The sequence below is a fragment of the Typha latifolia genome, chromosome 3 (assembly GCF_019914945.1).
Source record: "Typha latifolia isolate L0001 chromosome 3, TyphaL0001v2, whole genome shotgun sequence".
Taxonomy (NCBI): Eukaryota; Viridiplantae; Streptophyta; class Magnoliopsida; order Poales; family Typhaceae; genus Typha; species Typha latifolia.
This window is the reverse complement of record NC_133088.1, coordinates 18405123-18425725: the sequence shown is the minus strand read 5'-3', so window position 1 is coordinate 18425725 and position 20603 is coordinate 18405123. Positions and strand designations below refer to the sequence as shown.

Genomic DNA, 20603 nt, shown 5'->3' with positions numbered 1-20603 from the left:
CATCTGATGTTAACAATCTGTGATATTGTGTCAAGTACAATAACAGCAACAAGAATCTCGTTCAAGTGTGAAGTTCTAGATAGATTCCCAGAGTAAGATACATACAGGCCTGTTCCTTTCCTAAATAAGAAATTTTCATTTATGCGAATCCCTTTTCTCTGCTCTTCTATCAGACAATTGTTTGTTTTCTCTGCAGCAGGGAGCAGGTCAAGAACCATTGAATGTTACATACACCAAAATCAGTTCACAACAGAGAAACCTATTGAATGCCTCAGGAAACTGACCGCCTTGGTTTTTTGCAGCGTTAGCTCAAAAGTCCATAACGACAAAATAAGAGTTTCCTAGAAATATAATCAAGTTTTACAAAAGGAATATGATCCAAACCGCCCAATGGGTTCGGGTAAATTGCTTCCTCTTGAGCATCGCTGTTTTCTCTGGTTATGAGAAGAGTCCTTTTTTGGCTTAATTCACGACTTCTCTTAATTGTAGTTGCTCTGAGTGGCTGTTCAGCTTGGCAATGTATAGTCATCAAATCAGATTTTTTGGGTACTCTCAGTAGCCGTGATTGCTCTACTTTCACCTGACCATCTGAGAGTCGCAGTATTGCTTATATTTGCAGCAGCAAGGACCTCTCCTCACCTATAGCATGGAAGAAGAAAAGCTTGTCAGAAGCAAAATCCTATATACATAAAAGATAACACAGCTAACATATTGACAGTAAACAATACAAAAAGCTTGAATATGTCAATACACATTTGGAAATCAAATACTAGATGTTGCAGACGATGATGATTAGTACACATAGGTATGATGGAGCAAATCACATTATCTGGAAGCCACTGGCAAAAGCATAACAATTGCTAGCTGTTACAAAAAAACAGTTTTCTCTAAAAATAAAGCGAGAAAAAAAGAGCCCAACAGTCAAAGGGTCAAAATTCAAATTAAAAATCACTATTACATCAGAAAAGTAAAGGAATGTGATAAAAAAAATGTATTAAACAAATTGACGTGTAAAAGGATAATAGAGAGAGGGGAACAGGCCCAAATCACACCGAAATAATTTCTCATTCAGTAACAACTCATCAAGCTTTGTTACAAAGCAAGAAAATATTGACTCTGTTTTTATCAAAGCAAGTAGAACTCTGTTTTTCTTATCTGCAGCCATCTCTTGAAGGATAGCCATTCCATTCAGATTTGGTTCCGGCATCCAACCCCTCCAGTCATGAATAAATTTTTTCTAACCCATAAAAGATCACTCAAGCTTCGTTTCCTGTTTCTAGTGAGGAAGCAATTAAGCAAATAAAAAGAAATTAACGATGCAAAAAACTCCTTACAAGGAAACAGAGCCATCGAAGAAAGGCAATACAAGGATAATAGATCACTAATTCCATGTGTTCCTTCTACAATTACGACAGTATTTAAAATTGAAAGCAAGCATTGAGAGTAGTCTGCAATGCAAGCCAATTGTTTTTATATATAAATTCACATGTTTGTGTAAATATGCCGGAAAAGTTAAAAAGAGGAAACAGGTGAAGTCTAGCCAAAGTTCTATCAAGTAACAACCTCATCTCTATAAGTATTTCAAGTGCAATACTCATCATTAAGAAGACACATTAAGCTCAGAAAATTGAATCGCAAAATACAGTGGGCACCTGCAACCTTTAGAACTTGTATACTACAAATAAATGGATATTCCACCAAAATCAATAAGCATATCTACAGACCTTCCGAAAGGTGAAGGAAACTCTTCTTGAACTCCGTCTTACAACATGATCTCCAACTGTATCAATCTATGAAAAAGAAGATATTTAAACAATCCATCAGAAACCAATTCCCATTACATTGTTAAAACAGAATGCTAGAACTCTGTTTATGTATTTAACAGAAAATATTGGACACAAGAAGAGAGAAAGCATGCCACCTAACTCCTTTCCTAGCTGCAGAGTTGCAGACATTGTGCTTCTTGCAATGTAACATTTGTAAAAATATTAACAGCATGCAAAGAGTTGTGTACCTTATGATGTGGAATATAGTGATGCCAAGCATATCGCCCTTCTCCAGATAATAAAAGCATTGAACGAGCAGGAAGGAAAATGGCTTTCCTTGCGAAAGTTGAACACTGGCTGCTGCTAACCTTATCAACAATCACATCATCTGGAGGTTTCCAAGTGCCTTCGGGATATTTCCTGAATTCCATAATGCATGGTCCAGCTAAAGAAAGGCTGAAGATCAAATCATCAAATGCTGAGTGGGTGTCAATATGTGGAGATAAGCCCACACCAGATGGATATTCATTGACCTATAACATGAATAACAGATTACTCCAGAGTTGTAAACAGCTACCTTTAGTAGTTAAAGCAGAAAGTAGGGATCTTACCATAGTAAACAGTATGTGCTTAAGTACTCGGTTTCTTAAAGTAGTTCTTTTTGTTTCTTTATTTTTCTCTCCAGCAAGATTCAGGCAACAACAATATCAGAAACAAATTTACGAGCTTAACGCAGTCAGATATAGTTTCCAGACTATATATATATATATATATATATATCAATAAGGATTAGAATCTGTTTTGTTCTCATCCTGTCACAGCTTCACGTTAACAAAATCATCTTGATGCCACTCCATTGGAATACCATGGAATGACAGTCACTGTTCTCCCAGTCATATATAATACTAATGGCTTGAAAAAGGCATACAAAATTTACTTAAACGAACATGATAAGCACCTCGGTACAGGTTACGTTAGTGCCACTACTCCTCACTAATGTACCTATCTGTGTTTTATTCTTTCATCAACCCTCGAACCCTAATTAAAAGTGAATCAGCATCCTGTGCAGTGCACCTATCTGAATTTCCATCTTTATCATTACATGGGCAAAAGCTATAAAGCATCAGCAAACAGCTACTTGCAGAAAGTTGACACATTTTATATATTCAGCTAATACAAAATGCGTAAATCTACTTGGAACATATGTACAAGACAGGTTTCTCAGCGATCAAATACAAATAGGAAACTAACAGATGTATACTAGCTAAATTCGGGATTGCAAGTGTCAAGTTGTCAATGTAACAGCAATTCAGTAAGAACACCTTCTACTAAGTAATATATCTGTTGGATCAGACAAGTCCGAAATATACCGTCAACTGATCCATCAATTTGCTATTATTTTCATCAAGGCCAGGAAATGACATGATTTTCTCAAGCACATGGGAAACGAAGGATGGAAGTTCACCCAAGAACTGCTTGGAATCAACATTCCTTGTCTGCAGAAAGAAGTCAATATATCCCAGTTAGCATATGTTAGGCAATATTTAGATTAGCATGCTAACTGAAATATCGTACTTTAGAACATGTGCGACTGAAATAAGAAAAATGGCAGAAGAAAATCAGGAACTGGACAAATGTATCCTATCTGTTCGGACTAGCAAGTTAACACTTAACAGTATTGTCTTGTCATCTTAGATGAGCCATGAAGCATAGTGATGATGCCCAATCAAGTAAAGGTTCTAACAGACAAATGGATGCAGGAAGTAGGAATAAACAGAGGAGGATGACATAATATTTTAAAGGTAAGGAATGGAAAGAGAGGCCATTTGAAGCACATGAACAGCCTGCCACATTGACAAAGCTCAATATACATGGTCCTAGGAAGTCTGGAGATTGAATGTCATGAATTTAAAGTTTGCATATGCTATTATTGGAATAAGCAAATGGCCACACGCAAGCAGAAGTCAGGGGATTTTGCATAAAAAGATGCTTTCAGTCTACAAGTTAACATGCAAGGGGCAAAAATGGAGTCATTCCAATGAAAGAACAACATACAGGAATATTGCTGTGCATAGAGTGGAAATCCCAAGAGACACTAGGAACATATAAATACGAGGAAGCTTAGACATTGGACAAATAGGTCATAACAAGATAAGGAGGAAAGTCTTTCAGGCAGTTCCAAAGGTGCCCTCAATTGAGCAAATGATCAAATTGCATCATCTAAGGGTCCAATGATGGGAGAGAAGAACAAAACTCTTTGTCAATGCACTGTCATGTCTATTTTTTGCAGTGCTCCTTGATAATCTTTTATAATTTTAGAGGTAATAGTTATCTACATGTTCATATTTACGTAGATAACTAAAAGATCCACAAGTGGCCATATCTAACTTTGGGAAATTTACATGAGTATACATGCTTTGATATTCTGATGCCTTTTCAGCTATAAGGAAGCGCCTAAAGGAACCACAATATACAGATGAATCAAAGGATATGGACTTCAGTGATCTGCATTCCACAAGAAAATTTCTTGTAAAGGTAGATAATTAAAAGAATTATTCAAACCGCCAAACAGAAAATTATGATAAAGGACCATTATATTCTTCAGATCAGGTACTTACAGGGTTCAACTTACTTCATATAAGAACTCATGACCATAATGCTGAACTCTTCTTTTTGACAGAATTTTCCAAGGCCTAATGTCCACTGCTGCAAGAAGTTCCTGAGAATGGGTAAAAACAAGATGAACTTGTAAATTACAGAAATTATGGAATATAGTGGTCAAGAACACAGGAAGCAAACCACGGGTTCGAAGTCCTAATGAATCTAACCTCCTCCTCTTTTGCAGTGATGAATTCATGCACCAGATGAATTCCTGGGGTTGCCAGTTCTGAGGCCGAAAGAGATACTGGAAGTGAATAATCACTTTGAACCTATTAACATAAGCAACGTAATTAGAAAAAAGTGAACAGCGCTGTACCAAGGGAATGAAAAATGCTAATAAAGACTAAAGAGTACTTATTCGACCAAGCATTGTACAGAAATTTATTTATCTGTCCTGAACACCCTCAAATAAAAGCTATAAATGTTCAAAAGATACCCAATTCTGGTAGATAATTCGATAGAAATTTGACCTATAAGTACAAGACAGTGAAAACTCCATTTTTGGCACTTTATATAAAGAAAATTCTTGATCAATTTTGATGTCTCAACAGCAACATCAACCAAGCCTTAAGTACCCAATTTTGGGGTGAGATAATAATTTGAACTTCACTTGCAAATTTGCATTCAATATACTTCTTAGACCTACTTATTTTCAAGTCTTTATATTCTATGTTTTTCTCCATTTCTTATATATTTATTGTTCAACCCTATTTAGGTACATCAATTTAAAACGACATTAGCACTTAGCAGCACATGTTACATACATTATGTCATCACTCTTTTAGTTACTTCATTTAAAATTGAAAGAAAGAAAAACAATCTAGAAGCCTAGTGAAACTCTATGGTTATGGATATAAACTCAATCACTCATCTTCCTGTGATGCACTCAAACTAGCAGTAACTACATCATATCGATTCTTTAAGGTTATATTTACCAGAAATTCTATTCATTTTTTATAGCATGAAATTAGAAGCATGGAGCCAATAGCTAAATGAAATAATAAGTAAATATTCATAGATCTTTCTGGAGATTGACAGATCACTTTTGGTGTATGACATATTTATATACAGTATTCAGGACAATGTCTATTGACATGGAATACCAAGGAACTCTTTCCACATCAATGAACTGCAAAAGGAAGAGACAACAAAAAAAGGTTGACATGCAATAGTAGATCTGCTTGCACCCAATGGAACAGAGAAAATATTTGAATTACAAAATTCATTTACAATTCAAACCTTCTGCTGCCGAGGTACTGAATAGCGTATATGCAGGGTTCGTCCTCGAAGAGCAGGGCAAGGAAACCCATTCAATGCTTTAATTGCTGCTTGAGCAGCAGTAACTTCATGAAAGCAGACAATTACACGAGCACCACTATTGTCAGCAGCATGGACTCCCATAACTTCCCCAAAGGTGCCAAAAACTGATTTTATAATGTCAAAAGATAAGCCCACAGCTGGTCCACAATTGGCTACATAGAGATTAGGACTAAATTGATTATCCAACCCCTTGGGACACGTGAATCCAGATTCAGTCATATATCCAAACAGTCAAGAAGTTAAAGTTGCTCTCACCCCCTAAAGAAGAAATATAGTTAGTAAAATTGCACTAGTTCTATCTCACAACATGCAGAGAAGCAAGAGAACAGATCAAAGAATATCAATGCACTAGGCAAAAAAGAAAACAAAATTCAAAGGTACTGTTGTAATATCTAAATATCCAGTAAGTCAAGTTGTTTGGTGTCTGCTGGACTACCATTATTGGAGAAAATAATTGCAAAGTAAACAATCAAGTAAACGCAGTCATCATAAATGGAGCCAGTTACCGAAATTGGGAAAAGAAATCCAATTGCCACTAGTCCACTTGCTTCTCGGTATATTGATATTCTATAGTAAAGCCCTAAGATTGATCTTCATCTAAATCAAAAGGCTTGTAGATCAAAGTATCATGTAATGTGCTTCTGTTAATTGAGCAATCTACTCAGCAGGTTACAATGAATATATTATCGTAGCAATAAAAGCAGTAGCGGCAAATAATGTGCGACGAATTTTACCAGAAGAAATACGATTCCAAAAACTTTATATGTATATTATAATGGGCTGACGATGAAAAATCTCCAATCGACCAACAAAAGTTATTTCTATGGTGCAAGAAAGAAATTTAAACCCAAACAAAAAGAGTAAAGATGCGCCTACACGCAACTTCTCCTAACAACACCCTGAGGATCCGCACACATTCGCTTAGACGACCTCCGGAACGGGACTGACCTAGGGCATGATCTTGATTCTCGATATTGGGATATGAGATAAAGAAACGGTGAAGGTGGTCTTCTTAAGGAGTAGGATAGGAGATCTACGCACCTTTTCCTTATCTTCCTTGGACTCTTTCGGCGAACGAGAGAGGGAGGGAGGGAGGGAGGGAGAGAGATCGATTTAACCACTAAGGAAAAGCTACTCGTAACTCGTAACTCGTAACTCATCGAATTGGGTCTAAAACAGACTGCATAGCCGCCCGCCAATCCTAGACCGAGCAAAAGTTTCCGCACCTTGGTATGTATGGTTCACCATTCTCTAGTCCCACATCGATGGATAATAGGATACGCACAGCTGAGCGGCATTCAGTATAGAAGGAGAGGCAGTATAGCTTATCAAATCATAGCTTTCTCGGCCTTTTGGCTTAAGATCAAGTGTAGTATCTGTTCTTATCAGTTTAATATCTGATACGTGGGCCATCGGCCCACCACGATATTAAATTAATTTCTTGTGTGGGGGGGGGGGGAGGGCCCATACCACGGTAGCTTGCTACCGGAGGCCCTCGAGCGTCGCCCTTACGTTGCACTACAGTACGGGCCTGGCCGCAATCCAACCAACTCTTGAATACATAATCTTTATCTCGAAAGAATCTTCGTCGGATGTTTTTGTCCTACCGGCGGAATATAAATCAAGATATTCAGTCTGTTTGTGGACATGCTTTTCATCTATATGTATATATAAGCTCTAAGTTAGGCACTAGTACAATTAATTGCTAATGCCTTCCTTGTCTTACTTATTTCTAGGAGAAATTGTTGTTTATTGCATGCTCCATTTTGAGCATTGATCATTGCAACAGGTACAGTATGATGAATGGGAATAGGAGTGGAGGAGACTGTAATTGCTATGCTCCAGAATTGTCCTCGAAGATACGATTATGACAAGTTGAGTCGCAAGGGTAAGGACAGTCAATCTTCTGAACGCCACTGCGATCGTAAAACCAGTTTCCTACTGCCTTTGCAATTGGCTGCAAAACAACAATATTTTAAGGCCAATAAGCAGTAAGAAAACTTTTGGGATGAACAAGTATCTTCCATCTGATGCATAATGAACAATAACATTTACATGAAAAGCAAAACAAAACGAACAATAACGTACAAAAAGATCTTTTGCATCCTTGAAGAAAGAGGGGAAAAAAACTGGCTTTCCGAACGATTCCAAAACTATATTAGGGATAAAAAAAGAGCAAAGAAGTAAAAAGACTGCGAGTAGCTAGTCTTTAGGATGGAAGTTAAATCTTACAATCTTGTCAAGCATTGGAGAATCGGATGCCAGCCATGTTTCTTGCATCTCTGATTGGCAGTGAGCATAGCAAGAGTTGATAAACATGCCTCTGGACAAAGAGTTTCCAAGTTCAGCCACAGCATTCAGAAATTCTGTTCTGAAACCTATCGAGACAAATATAGCAGCATGAGCATTGTTACAGTAACTCCAAGAGTCACTAGAAAATGCTGTAGTTTGCATTAAGGTCATTGCTCACCAATTTTAAGTGAAATAACTAATAAGCTAATATATATATAAACATGCGCTTATGTAGTTATATGCTCTTCCAGAAGGGTATTAGCTTGATATATCTTTCTAAAGCGTCTTAGATAGCACAAACCTTGCATGATTTGAAGTTGTGATGAAGAGCATTGTTTTATGTCAAGCTTACAGTCATGCCAAGTACCATGAGGATCAGCAACACCTGGTGCCAAAATATTCTTTATCTGTAAAATAAATAGTCCAACAGCACTCGGTGAAACTAGGGACTCAGATAACCATTCAGGGAAAATTCAAACTCTGTATATTTTCATTATCTGGCATGCATAAGTTGCCAACTCTGAAGATTGTGTTCTATGAATAGAAAATATTGATGACAAGAAGAAAACCTGCCATGAATCATATGCTGCATTTAATATGAAGAGTGGTGTTTCTATCTGTTGCGCCACGTTTTGAGGAAAGAAACACTGCATTTGCAGAAAACTGCATTGTTGAGATAGTGTAGCAGGGTACCGCAAAGTGTACATGGCTTCATAAGGTACTTACCATGGCTGGAGGTAACCTTGAAGTGCACGATGATGGCAAACTCTTGGCTGATCCCTAAAGAACATGCATGCAGGAGCTAAGTATAAGGAACTAAAACCAGACAGAATAAGTTGAGGTGTCATATTCGTTTAGGCTAACATTTGCACAAAATAATGCATAAAGGCCTTAAAGAATAGGGCAGCAATGTTAAAAGAAAAGCATAAAACAACTGTCTGTGGAGAATGACTCCAAAAATGACATAGATACTCCGTAATAATATGTTGTACTGGAGGAACTCTATGAATAAAGCAAGGGTTAAATTACTAATCAACTTAAGGTGAATTGGTGTTGCACTGTCACTATTGTTTCTGCTTTTTCAATACCACTTCTCGGAAAAAGAAAAATAATCACCAGATGTTCGTATAATCAACAACATACATGAATTGTCACCACATCATTGTAGAAAGCTGCAATATGTTCTGTTCCAGTGATGTCCTTCCTGTCATTGAGAATATGTAAAAGGATGGGGTCATAAGATGCTCGACACGATGAGCTGATAAATAGCTAAAGGCCAACAACCCAATTTGCACTTTACTTGGAGAAGATTGTGCAAACCAGGAGTTAAAAGTCCTAAATGAAAAGCTCATAGCAGTTCAAAAATGATCCTATCTTACGCATTAATAAAATAGCCAGCATCTGAGAGGCATTTAACTTTGGCACCCATTGGTAGAAGGGCATGAAAGCTGTCACAGTGTAGTATGGATGCCAATCCACCAGCTGAACATCCTGAGAGAAGAGCCTGCAAGCAATATCAATCTTCTAACGAGAGGAAACAATGGCAGCAAATATAAGGCATGTTAAAAAGCATACATTTTCAGCCTTGTTCATTCCCTTGGCAAGCAGATCTTCCATAACAGCAAGCCACACCCTTGCTCCTCTGTGGTGAAGATTCGTAGCCTAGTCCGATTACCAGTTCAAAGGAAAAGTCAGTTTTCAAGTTTGGATATGATGTCACGGCAGCTTAATGAGTATTGCATTGTAAAGTTCATGCATAGATAATATGCAGTAGGGAGGCAAGGTTGATCAACTCACAGGATCTACTCTTTCGACATCTCCAGTAAATGATGAACCATCACAGTAACGAACCTTGACCTTGTTCCAATTGTAGAAGTCTGGGTTTTACAATCCAGGGAATACAAGTAAGAATAACAAATTGCTACAGAAGGCATATTAGTATCGCAAGAATATTATCGAAGATCATAAAAATCACAATATATCCCTTATGCTATACTTGGGGGTTTGGAGGATGCAAATTTTACAAACAACTAGCATTTAGAGTTTTCTGGGCACACTTTTAGTGCTCTTCTTTTCTTAAAACAAACTTGTGATCTGCGGCAGGCTGGTTTTTACCAACGTCAGCACTTTCAAACTGTCATGGCTAAGTGTTCAGGAGAAATAACTAGAACAAGACTTATTTCACATAGCGGAAGTCAGTAAATAACATTTTGTGGTTGTTATGCATTTAACAATTCGTAATTGACTAACAAGGATTTAGTTCAGAATGATGATCAAAGTGATTTCTCCAAGGCTCTAATATCTGGCTTGAGGAACCCCATTGTATATCAATATTTGCAGTGAGAAAATAAGAGAAGTAAATCTGTAGATCTCAGAATTAGAAAACAAAATGATATGATGCAGTTGACTTTTTAGTTTAGGCATGGTTGCTATAGAACGTACCTGGATTAAATGATAGGGTGTTGCTTAGAATCCCAGAAAATGCTAGCTGCTTCACCATTTGTTTGGATGATCCTAAACGGGTACTCTTGCGGGCTAGACATGTAGTAACATTATTGCACCATCCTCCTCCCTGAGATATGAATGGATATGATATTATTTTGATAAAAAAATACTATAATTAAGCAAGCACAAGTCGTTCTGTTACATGAGAGAGAACAATAGAAGTGTCTAAAATAACAAGTTGAGGACATTATTCATTACTACAAATTGGTATCTTGCATTTTACTTGAGACAAGAATGTTCATTCTACAAAATCTAAAAGATATAATCAGTTGGTAGGAAGTAAAGCATTAATCCAACAAAGAGATATGCATTACAATGGAGTATATTCCATTGCTACATCAGATATGACATACTGACCTCAATATCTACCAACCAATTGTTCAACCCTGATCCAAAACCCGGAGATAGATGATATGCTGGGGGACTTCCATCCAAACAAACTGCATGTCATACCAGTCACATAAGTAGACTATGGCTAAAAGGTAGAAGATAATTAGAAAATGAAACGAGATAGAGCGAGAGAAGAGTGGCAGGCTCATGTCACACAATTTTTCTGGGCAATTTGTGATTCCAAATACAGTTATTTCACCTGCTCCTTTTTCTATAGCACTTTCAACATATGTAATATCCACGAAATAGCCCTCTGCTTCCAGAAATATCATTACACAAATAAGGGCGTAGCTCCATGCCCATAATTTAGCGTCTGCCATCCTGAAAAATCGGAAGTGAGAGAAAAATTGCACTAAACATAGAGTGCAGTATATAACGATTCATAACTTAAGAATGCACCCATCATATTTCAAGTAAAAGAACTTGAACCGTAGAATGGAAAGAATGCATCATCTCCAAAATTCAGGGGAAAACCGAACATCTTAAGATGCATCTACATTGGTTGTCTTCTCTGTTAGAGAGGTGAATAATAGATGAAGAATGCGTAACACTTGATATATTCTTTACAAACGTTGATGCTCTCTCTTTCTTTGCTTACCATGTAAGAAAAAGAAAATATTGACAAAATTTACTTAAGAAGATACAAACTTCATTGGCACAGATGAAAAGTTCTAATTAGTAACAGCAGTGGCAAAACCAGAAGTCCGATTAATCAATCTTATAAATACAACAAGATTCAATCAGGCGATACGAAATCCCTAGAAAGAGCAACAAGCTTCATCCTTTTGGAAAATCATATATCCATCTCCAACAACCGAATTAATCCCATATTTCTAGAGACAGACAGAGACTCCCTATTGGGACATGCCTCAGTTTGAAAAGGTATCCAGAAACTAAACATACCTTCAGTTCCAAATCAATACAAACTCCTCCTACAACTATCAAAACTACGTAAAAAAGAAAGAAAGAAAGAAAGAAAATATGGCAGCGTTTTTTTTTTTTTAAATCTCACGGAACCCAAGAAAGCGTGAGGAAAGGATGAGCAAAAGATTGAAAAGCAACTGAAACCAAAGTGAATCAACAAAGCCCTACCTGGAATTGGGGTGATCCCCGCCGAGATCACCAAACAAGCCTCTTTTCTTCCCGCCGGAAATCTGAAACAGAAACAGTGGGTCTACGATCCTTAACGGGCTTTTGTCCCTTCCCTTTGCTTTCCTTTCCTTTCCTTTCCTTACCTTACCTTACCTTACCTTCCTTTACCATACACCTATTGCCGCATACTTAGAGCTATCAAATGAGTGAGCCCCACCACTCACACGCACTGCCTTCAAAAGACAAGGTTCCCTCCCTCGTATGATAATTGATACCGTATATAAAATATCTCAATAAATAAATAAATAAAGACTTCGTCGCTCTTTCGCTTTCCTTTGCTTTTTTGTATTTCTTCTTCTTCTCCTGCTCCTCTTAAAAGCAAGCAAACAAGCAAAATAAGTACACCTCTACGAGCAGAAACACAGAGGAGAGCATCTTTTTTTAACTCTCTAAACGGTCAGATGACCAGGAGGGAGTGCAAGCAAGCATTTCCTTCAATAATGGAGTGCGGTTTGATTGGTGAATATATCGTGGTGATTTTATGTGGGCCCCGCCACACTCGTCCAAGTGACTGCCTTGATCTCGGTAAGGGTAAAAAGACTGAAGGGGGAATGTCGGCTTAACTATAGCCCAATTGGGGGCTTTTGGGTCCCAACGGAAGTATTTACCTTTTATTAATAAATGACTAGGATCGAGATCCGGATTCTACGTTATTTCCAAGTTTTACTAATGAGATGCTAATGGCCCATTCGGGCTGTTGTTTACTTAATAGAGCGGCCAGGCCCAATCAAATCATTCGAGCGATATCTTAACTACCTCTGCTTCCTTCCAAACTTGTAGTATAGCCACTAGCCAGCCAGACGTTGGGGTCATTGTAAGATTCAGCTAGAAGATATCATTTACCTTCGTACATTCGAATATTTTAACTCCTTGACGCGAGGGGCAAGAAAGAAACACGAAATAGTTCAAAACCAACGACAAACAAGAGCACGCAAGATCATTAAAAGAAAGAGGTTAAAAAGATGAGCAGTTCTGCTCTTTAGCTACTGTACAAGGTGATGTTTCCAAGTATTGTATAAACAAACATTCCTGAAGGGTTTATAAGTAGTAACATCATTTTATTAATATTGGGATGCATGCAAATGCAATCGAGTTTGACATGTGATGGCGTATTCGAAATTACGTGCATATATATATATATATATATATATATATATATATATATATATTCACCAATCACCATCCTATGAACAGCGACTGTGATATAAAAAAAACGTCATCTTAAAAGCTGCATTAATATATGTGACCGACATGATAATTGGAGTGCAACATAACATAGCACGTGACAGCGTGGCGGTGATTAGATGCGGCAGCCACTAGCGTACCCTACTTTATATAAGAGCTACTAGTACCTGACATGACACAAAGTCATACAAATGGCTTGATGATCGAACCTCAGGCAGCATTGGCCATTGAGCGACTAAAAATTTAAGATGGCGCCGGTGTGTCATATGTGTGTGGTCCCCACTATTATAAGCCAATTAAATAAGGGGAGGTGGCTGTTGTTTTGCTACAAATAAATTCCTTGTTTCCATTCACACGGCACCGACAAGCTCAATTTCAAAACACCTACCGTCGCTCCCGCGGAACAACATAATGTGCGAATCTTTTCCTTCCTCAAGCAATCGTCTGTCTACTCATTGAACGGTCCAGATTTAATATGTGCATTATGTTAGCTCTTGCCTCTTGGTACTCCGGGGAGGGTAAGATAATAGGAAGTGAAGGGAGGCGCATACGTCAACGGAAGCCAAAAGACCCCCCCCCCCAAAACAAAAACAAACAAACAAAAAAAAAAAAAAAAAAAATATATATATATATATATATATATATATATATATAGTTTGTTATCTATCGGCAGAATGGGCATATGGATGGTGGACAATGGACATGGCCTCAAATCATATTTCTTCATTTATTATATATTTTACTCTTTATCAACGGGTGGATATAGGTCCATATAAAATCATAAGTGCATCATCCGCATTAACCTATGCGCGCATTACCACAGTGAAAAGGGATGACCAGCTAGATTATTAAGAGAACAATACAACAGTTCCTTTTTTTTTTTTTTTATTCGGGTCCATAATTGATAAGCAATAGTATAGATAGCGTACTTTCCTTGTGCTCGATCATTCATAGGGAAACAATCTCTGATTATTAATCCTGCATAGAATCGTCTTCCCGGTTGCGACATGTCGGGTTGCAAGGATAAGGGCAGTCAATCTTCTGTGCATTGTTTCGATCATAGAACCAATCTCCAACTGCTCTAGCAATTGGCTGCAGAAAGGAATATATACAACAGCATAAATATCTAAGCATACTTATTAATTGACTTTCTAATATACCCCTCTGGTGAATGGTGATTAGGTGGTTAGGCAGCAATAAAATTATTCTATTTGCTTACTTTAAAATGTTGAGAAAAAATGGGTGGTCACTGAGACATCTATTTGGAATAACAAGTTAACTGCAGAGGAGCTTACCGTCTTTTGAATTACAGGAGAACCATCCGCTAGCCAGGTATCTTGAGCCCCCGACTGGCAGTGGGCAAAGCAAGAGTCTATGAACATTCCTATAGATGATGAACTCCCAGCTCTGGGAAGTGCACTGAGGAATTCCGACCTAAAATCTGTGATACATTGCAGAATTAGATCTAGGCCTATGCATAGCTCACAAAATCTAGTTGATGACAACCAGATTTGAATGTATAATGAGTTCCTAATGTTTTTTAAATCTCCGAAAAGATAAAATTAAACTGCACTTCAGGATGCGTTTCCTATGCCAGATATACTTCTGCAGTTTGTAATACCGTAAATGGAATGCTATCAAACCTTGCATGGTCACAAGTTGACTTGAAGAACATTGCTTTATGTTCAGCTTGCAACTGTTCCAAGTTTTCTGGGGATCAGCAGCGCTAGGAGCCAAAATGTTCTTGACCTGCAATGCAGGGGCTAACTTATTAGCTATTCCAATGTCTTGATTACATTAAAAAAAATAAGATAAGGTAAATAGTTTATTACTACTGCTTGCTTTTACAAGGGTCACCTTATATAACTCACAATTAAAATGTTTAAACACAAAAGCAGAGGAGAGATATATGAAGATGCATGATATTCCTATAAGAAAAATAAAAAGAAGCATGATAAGCCAAAGGAACGTATGGAAGAACTAATCACCTGCCATGCGTCGTATGCTGCATTCAGTATAAAAAGTGGTGTCCGCATCTGCTGCACCACATATTGGGGGAAGAAGCACTGCATTTATATTCATATAGTTCAGCAGTCTGTGAGAAAGTTTGTTAAAATTCTCAGTAGATCAACATTCAACACTACTTACCAAACTTGGTGGAAACCTCGAAGTACATGAAGATGGCAAATTTTTTGCTGATCCCTAGAAGCAATGCAAGCACCATTTAGGCATGTTTAAATTGTATACTACTAAATTTTAAGATCAATATATCTATAAGAATAAAATTGTAACATGCCAAAGTATTTATTTGGCCTAATAATATAGTATGAGGCAATATATCTATAAGAATAATTTTTCTATAACAAAGGCCACCTTAGGACACTCTGTTCTTACTAATAAAGTGGAAAACTACTCATGTAAAAATCCTGGTTTGTGGTCTGTTTAAAAGATCGTCTTACATGTGTGGTCACAACCCCTTGGTAGAAATCTTTGATGAACTCTTTTCCAGAAACATCCTTCCTATCATGAGAAGTTGTAATTTATATTAGTCCAATTGTTTCTTTGTAAGGAGCTAAATACACTTCTAATCACTGAAAACATTATAAATGGGAATAACTGTCTGTAGCTTACGCATTGATAAAATAACCAGCATCTGAAAGGCATTTAACTTTCGCACGTGCTGGTAGGATATCTCGAAATCGATCGCAATGAAGTATTGATGCCAGAGCTCCAGCTGAGCATCCAGAAAGAAGAGCCTGCATCCACATCTCATTTCGTTAGTAAAATGTGTTATTATATAGAGTACTAGCCACTGTAGAGGAACATACGTTTTCTGCCTTGCTCATCCCCTTTGCCAAGAGGTCTTCAATAACAGCAAGCCAAATCCTCGCTCCTCTATAGTGGAGATTTGTCGCCTGATCAAATAACAACAGGAAAACCACTCCCAAGTTTAAAAACCTTAGTTGAAAGGATAAAGATGCTCTTCTGTTTATGAAAATATCTAATCAAATTCAAAGCAGCTAAAAATAAGTATGCAGCGAACTTACAGGATCTACAGTCTCAACATCCCCAGTAAATGACGAACCATCACAGTATCGTATCTTGATCCTATTCCAGTTATAGAAATCTGTATGTAGTCCAATCAAGATAAAATGCAAGACGATTAGATCAATCCAGATAGTGAATCACTGCAAATAGATACATGGATCAAACTGTATATCTCAGTAGGAATGTCTGTTGTGAAGAATGACAAGGACCATACTAGCATGAAGTTACAGTTCAAGTTTGTCGAGCAACTTAACTAACTTTTAATAACTTTGCACCTATTTGTGAAGCTCACGTGTAAAGCAACCTGCAAAGTACTAGTGCTTGTGGAGACCAGTCGTTGTCATGGGAAGCATTTTACCCTTCCTTCAAGAAAAGACATTTTTACTGGACTTGTCTTATGCATTATAGGGATTTAGACTTTTAAACTCAAAGGACAACTAGAAGTTACCAGCAAGTTGGGAGACTATAAGATAATTTGTTCTTTCTATCTAAGCATAATTTGTAACCAAAGGCATCAACCTAAGGGAATCATCGTGATAGAAATTATTGTGTTAAATCTGAAAGCAACACTCTCTAGGAAACTAAGGTGATTCGACCAGAGACTGCTTCTTTTCTTTAGGTGTGCATATGTGAGTGCTAAACTTCCCATTTCTCAAAACATTGGTTCCACGAGATTTACACTTTGCAACAGATAATAGGATCATTGTTAAATTGTCCAATAAAGGTGAGAGATGCCATACCAGGATTGGATTTTTCATTGTTGCCTAAGATCCCAGAGAAGGACATCGGCTTCATATATTTAGAAGAACCTCGAAAGGTATCTCTTCGGCCTAGACATTCTTGAGCATTCCTGCACCACCCTCCTCCCTGCCAAAGAAACATGTGAACTAGATGAACCCCCGCTTTTTGGTAATGCTTTAGTTTTCTACACATCTTCCATTGCTTTTTGGCAAAAATGTTTCATATTTCAGACAGTAGAATTTCACCTAAGTTGATACTTCTCCTAATCAAAGGCATTCCTTTTCCAACTTTCCTGGGGCTTCAACAGGTTCACAACTTAACGTAGTTGCTGGGACAATAAATTTTCAATGCATTCTCTATATTAGGGAGAATCATACTCGGTGGTCACTTAAGAGTGTTTTAGCTCTCCTCACACAGACATGGAACAATTAAAGATGCCTCTTTAACAAACCACAACCTATCTATCACATCTCCGATCACAACCATCAACCTGAGAAAAATCAAGCATATGGATTCTCGAGCCATTTAAGGATGAGATCTCCTATGGTAAAAGAAAAGAAGAATATATATACTTTTTTCCCTAAGAAGACTAGATGAAAATTAACAGTGCGCAAAAGATGAAATTTACCACTAACCTCCATATGAACTAACCAGTTGTTCATCCCAGAACCAAAGCCCGGAGAGAAATGATAAGCCGGAGGACTTCCATCCAAACAAACTGTAAAATGTTTCATAAGTGACAAGTCAAGTAACAAAAGATGGAGCAGATGAGAGGGTCAAACCTGCTCCTTTTGCTACTGCACTTGTCAAAATGGTCATAGGTACATTAGCTCCATCCACTTTCACTGATGCTAGGAGATTGCATACAAGGATCGCAGGATAGATCCATGACCATGATTTACTAGTAACCATTCTGTGAGATAAATTTAAACTATTAAAACAGAGAATGCACCATATATTCCACTTTTATGAAACATGAATACATTTTTTTTTGTACATATATTTATAAGACATTCAATGTATCACCATAGGGTTGACAGGATTTATCGAATATATAGGAAAAATGTATTAACTTTTTTGTACTAAATCAAGTAAACTAATTCCTTCATCCTTCAAAGCAATGGACAGAAACAATTTTCATTTAGTTTAAGACGAATAATACATTTCAAAATGCAAGAGCATACCACAATCGGCGATGAATTGTTTTGGAATTTAGTAAGTCATATCAAGTTCTTTTTGAAGATAGTAAGGAAAATTGATGAATTCTGTAAAGTGCATCGGAAAAAAAAAACCAAATAAAAAAGAAAAAGAAACATATGTGACAGCCCATCTAAAATACAACTCTCCAATTAGATACAAGTGCCCATAAAGAAATTATTCAAAACTTCCTTCCATTAGTACCTTGAAAGACGATCTTTGAGCTTCTATTCAGGTTTGGCCCCCACAGTAGTAAATTTTCTTTCCTTTTTTCCTTGTGAGAAAAAAAAATAGTAAGGTGAGTAGATCTAGATCGATCAATCGAAGTAGCAAACGGCCATTAATCCGAGAGTAAAGGAAGTTAAAAGAGTATCGCCCAATGTAAGCAAAAAATAGTAAGGTGAGTGAAACACACTAATAAACCTCAAAAAGGACTGGAAGATGTTTGAGAAGATGCAACAAACAAATGCGGGGAGTCATGTAATGCAAATAATAGCCAACGCCATGGAATATAGTACTTACCTTACAAATCTCTTTGCTTGAAGCGCAGCTCCACAGCTCTGCAAAGAAAACAAAAGGTCCAAACTCTCCACTATACTACGAATATATTTTAATAGACAGCACTCAAAAGTGGTAAAGAATCTTTTGCACATACATACCTCAAAACCTTAAAATTTGCAGGAACCCCCTATTGAAGAGTGAAATTCATGGATAACCTTCCAGGTAGACACGTAGTATAGTTTAAGTTTTATGCATGCACACTTTTATGTTCTTCAGTATACTGTGACTGTGAGGGGGTGAAAAAAGAAGTGATGCCTCTCCTCTTTGGAAAGAAAAGAAAAAAGAAAAAAGAAAAAGGGACCATCTTGCTTTGTCACGAGCATTTACTAGTAGCGAAAGCGACGTCTTGTATACGCGTTGGAGATGATAAGGTTCTTCTGGTTCTCACCCCGCGTTTATGCGTGTCGGCCATCTAAACAATTAATAATAATTCCTGATCTGGATCTGCTGTCATCCCGCCACCAATTGTTAATCTTTGACAATATGTACATTTGTAAGTTGTAATCGGATCCTTCGATGTAACGTGATTGGTAATGTATGTGCTGCATTACATTTACGATTCACCTATCATCACCTATGCCAATTGTCAAGTTGCCAACAAAACTATTGGTAAGCCTGCAGTTGCAACTGTACGTGGAGCTGATGATGTCAGTAGACAGTAGTAATACAATCAAATCTAAGGCCCGCTCTTTGATATCTGTGGGCATCGATGGGCACATCCGGGCCGAAAGAAAGCAAGCAGCAATAGGCGGAAGAAGATTATTGGGTTTAGGGCTCGGATCGAGAAGGGAAGAAGCCCAGGAAATTAACCATAAAGCGTGCTAGCTATAGGCTGGGCTCAAAAATAAAGCCATATAATAAATACATCTAAGACTTAATATATAATTTACATGTACATCAGAGTATATATATATATATATATATATGAGTTAATTAGATAGATGTAGATTTGCATGGGGTTTGGTCCATGTGTATATATGTATGTATACATACATCGATGTAGACGACACCTGCAAGCTGCAGGAGAATTAATCCGGCATGACGAGTGGAATGGAAAAGTAAGGCTCTATGCTCACCGCCCCTTCATTTAATCCAAAAGCAGTAGTAGTACCGAGGCAACCAAATCTCTTATTAAGCTTTCTCACCATTATTTTCAAGCAAGCTGCAGCTGCAGGGGTGAACCAGCTGATGGTGTTTCGAGCATTCACCAGCCATCGCTTCGACATCTGGAGATCATGCGCTTTCCTAGCTCCTTGGGTCGACGGGTATAAGCGCTGAGGGATGAGGACGTCGATGGCAGAGGAAGAGGAAGCCTTCTCTGCCTTGCCCTTGCGACGACGAACCGAGTTCGACGGCTGCAATCTGGCGGTGGGCAGTAATTGAACACCCATACTAATTTATTATATATATGAAATGTGGTTAACAGTGTTGTTGCTTTATTTGAGAGATGGGGGTGCAGACATAGCTCTAGATCTCTCTGCCTGTTCTCTCTCTCTCTCTCTCTATATATATAATCCAAGGTTAGCTAGCAAGCTTATTATGAACGGGATGGGATGTAGAACGTACGCTCGTCGATGGGCCTGTTTAATTCCACCCCCCCCAGTGACTCTCGACTCTTGAGGTCCACTATGTAACTCTTTGGGTCAATTTAGTCATTCTCGGGTGATAAAGTTAGTTACTATTTGCGCCAATGAATTGTGGAGGAGGAACAGGAGTCGAGAAGAGAATACGAAAGGGAACCAATATCGACCAAAATAATCTCAACCACTCCATCTCTCCTCACTA

At 37.7% G+C, this 20603-nt stretch overlaps 3 protein-coding genes and 1 pseudogene across 9 annotated transcripts; 1 reads left to right on the top strand and 3 right to left on the bottom strand.

Annotated features, from left to right (window-relative positions):
- Positions 1–57: 57 nt before the first annotated feature.
- LOC140783734 (alkylated DNA repair protein ALKBH8 homolog) lies at positions 58–7611 on the bottom strand. Of its 6 annotated transcripts, none has more exons than XM_073130743.1 (8): positions 7474–7611; positions 5667–6005; positions 4595–4696; positions 4399–4485; positions 3137–3262; positions 2015–2299; positions 1725–1790; positions 58–639 (listed from the first exon to the last, which is right to left on the bottom strand). In XM_073130743.1, exons 2-8 carry the CDS (start codon positions 5964–5966, stop codon positions 577–579), a joined length of 1029 nt encoding a protein of 342 aa, XP_072986844.1. In that variant the 5' UTR covers positions 5967–6005; positions 7474–7611; the 3' UTR covers positions 58–576. The 6 variants fall into 6 exon arrangements, with proteins under 6 accessions (XP_072986844.1, XP_072986845.1, XP_072986842.1 ...); XM_073130744.1 differs by lacking the exon at positions 7474–7611 and adding an exon at positions 6974–7093; XM_073130741.1 differs by lacking the exon at positions 7474–7611 and adding an exon at positions 6789–6919.
- Positions 7083–7293, top strand: LOC140785407 (U2 spliceosomal RNA; annotated as a pseudogene).
- On the bottom strand, positions 7386–12459 carry LOC140783733 (pectin acetylesterase 8-like). 2 transcript variants are annotated; one of them, XM_073130739.1, is made up of 13 exons: positions 12027–12459; positions 11134–11255; positions 10902–10984; positions 10482–10611; positions 9837–9916; positions 9615–9701; positions 9419–9543; positions 9183–9243; positions 8766–8819; positions 8609–8686; positions 8341–8446; positions 7980–8125; positions 7386–7704 (listed from the first exon to the last, which is right to left on the bottom strand). In XM_073130739.1, exons 2-13 carry the CDS (start codon positions 11252–11254, stop codon positions 7582–7584), a joined length of 1194 nt encoding a protein of 397 aa, XP_072986840.1. In that variant the 5' UTR covers position 11255; positions 12027–12459; the 3' UTR covers positions 7386–7581. The 2 variants fall into 2 exon arrangements, with proteins under 2 accessions (XP_072986840.1, XP_072986841.1); XM_073130740.1 differs by having other exon boundaries at positions 11134–11247; positions 12027–12189.
- Positions 12460–14085: 1626 nt separating this feature from the next.
- Positions 14086–19120, bottom strand: LOC140785250 (pectin acetylesterase 8-like). Its single transcript, XM_073133048.1, has 15 exons — positions 18917–19120; positions 18780–18817; positions 18462–18531; positions 17843–17973; positions 17696–17778; positions 17060–17186; positions 16319–16398; positions 16100–16186; positions 15903–16027; positions 15731–15791; positions 15420–15473; positions 15260–15337; positions 14915–15020; positions 14567–14712; positions 14086–14363 (listed from the first exon to the last, which is right to left on the bottom strand). Exons 4-15 carry the CDS (start codon positions 17970–17972, stop codon positions 14244–14246), a joined length of 1197 nt encoding a protein of 398 aa, XP_072989149.1. The 5' UTR covers position 17973; positions 18462–18531; positions 18780–18817; positions 18917–19120; the 3' UTR covers positions 14086–14243.
- Between the last annotated feature and the right edge of the window lie 1483 nt (positions 19121–20603).

Excerpts from the sequence above, each read along its gene's own strand:
- LOC140783733 (XM_073130739.1), bottom strand. The coding sequence starts at position 11,254 with ATGGCAGACGCTAAATTATGGGCATGGAGCTACGCCCTTATTTGTGTA. Across the intron at positions 10,612-10,901 it reads ATTGGTTGGTAGATATTGAG|GGAGGAGGATGGTGCAATAA; the intron begins GTCAGTATGTCA and ends TTCATATCTCAG. Across the intron at positions 8,820-9,182 it reads ATGATGTGGTGACAATTCAT|GGATCAGCCAAGAGTTTGCC; the intron begins GTATGTTGTTGA and ends CATGTTCTTTAG.
- LOC140785250 (XM_073133048.1), bottom strand. The coding sequence starts at position 17,972 with ATGGTTACTAGTAAATCATGGTCATGGATCTATCCTGCGATCCTTGTA. Across the intron at positions 16,399-17,059 it reads CAATGAAAAATCCAATCCTG|ATTTCTATAACTGGAATAGG; the intron begins GTATGGCATCTC and ends GACTACATACAG. Across the intron at positions 15,474-15,730 it reads AAGGGGTTGTGACCACACAT|GGATCAGCAAAAAATTTGCC; the intron begins GTAAGACGATCT and ends CATTGCTTCTAG.
- LOC140783734 (XM_073130743.1), bottom strand. The coding sequence starts at position 5,966 with ATGACTGAATCTGGATTCACGTGTCCCAAGGGGTTGGATAATCAATTT. Across the intron at positions 4,486-4,594 it reads TCACTGCAAAAGAGGAGGAG|GAACTTCTTGCAGCAGTGGA; the intron begins GTTAGATTCATT and ends ACCCATTCTCAG. Across the intron at positions 2,300-3,136 it reads AATTGATGGATCAGTTGACG|GTCAATGAATATCCATCTGG; the intron begins GTATATTTCGGA and ends TTCATGTTATAG.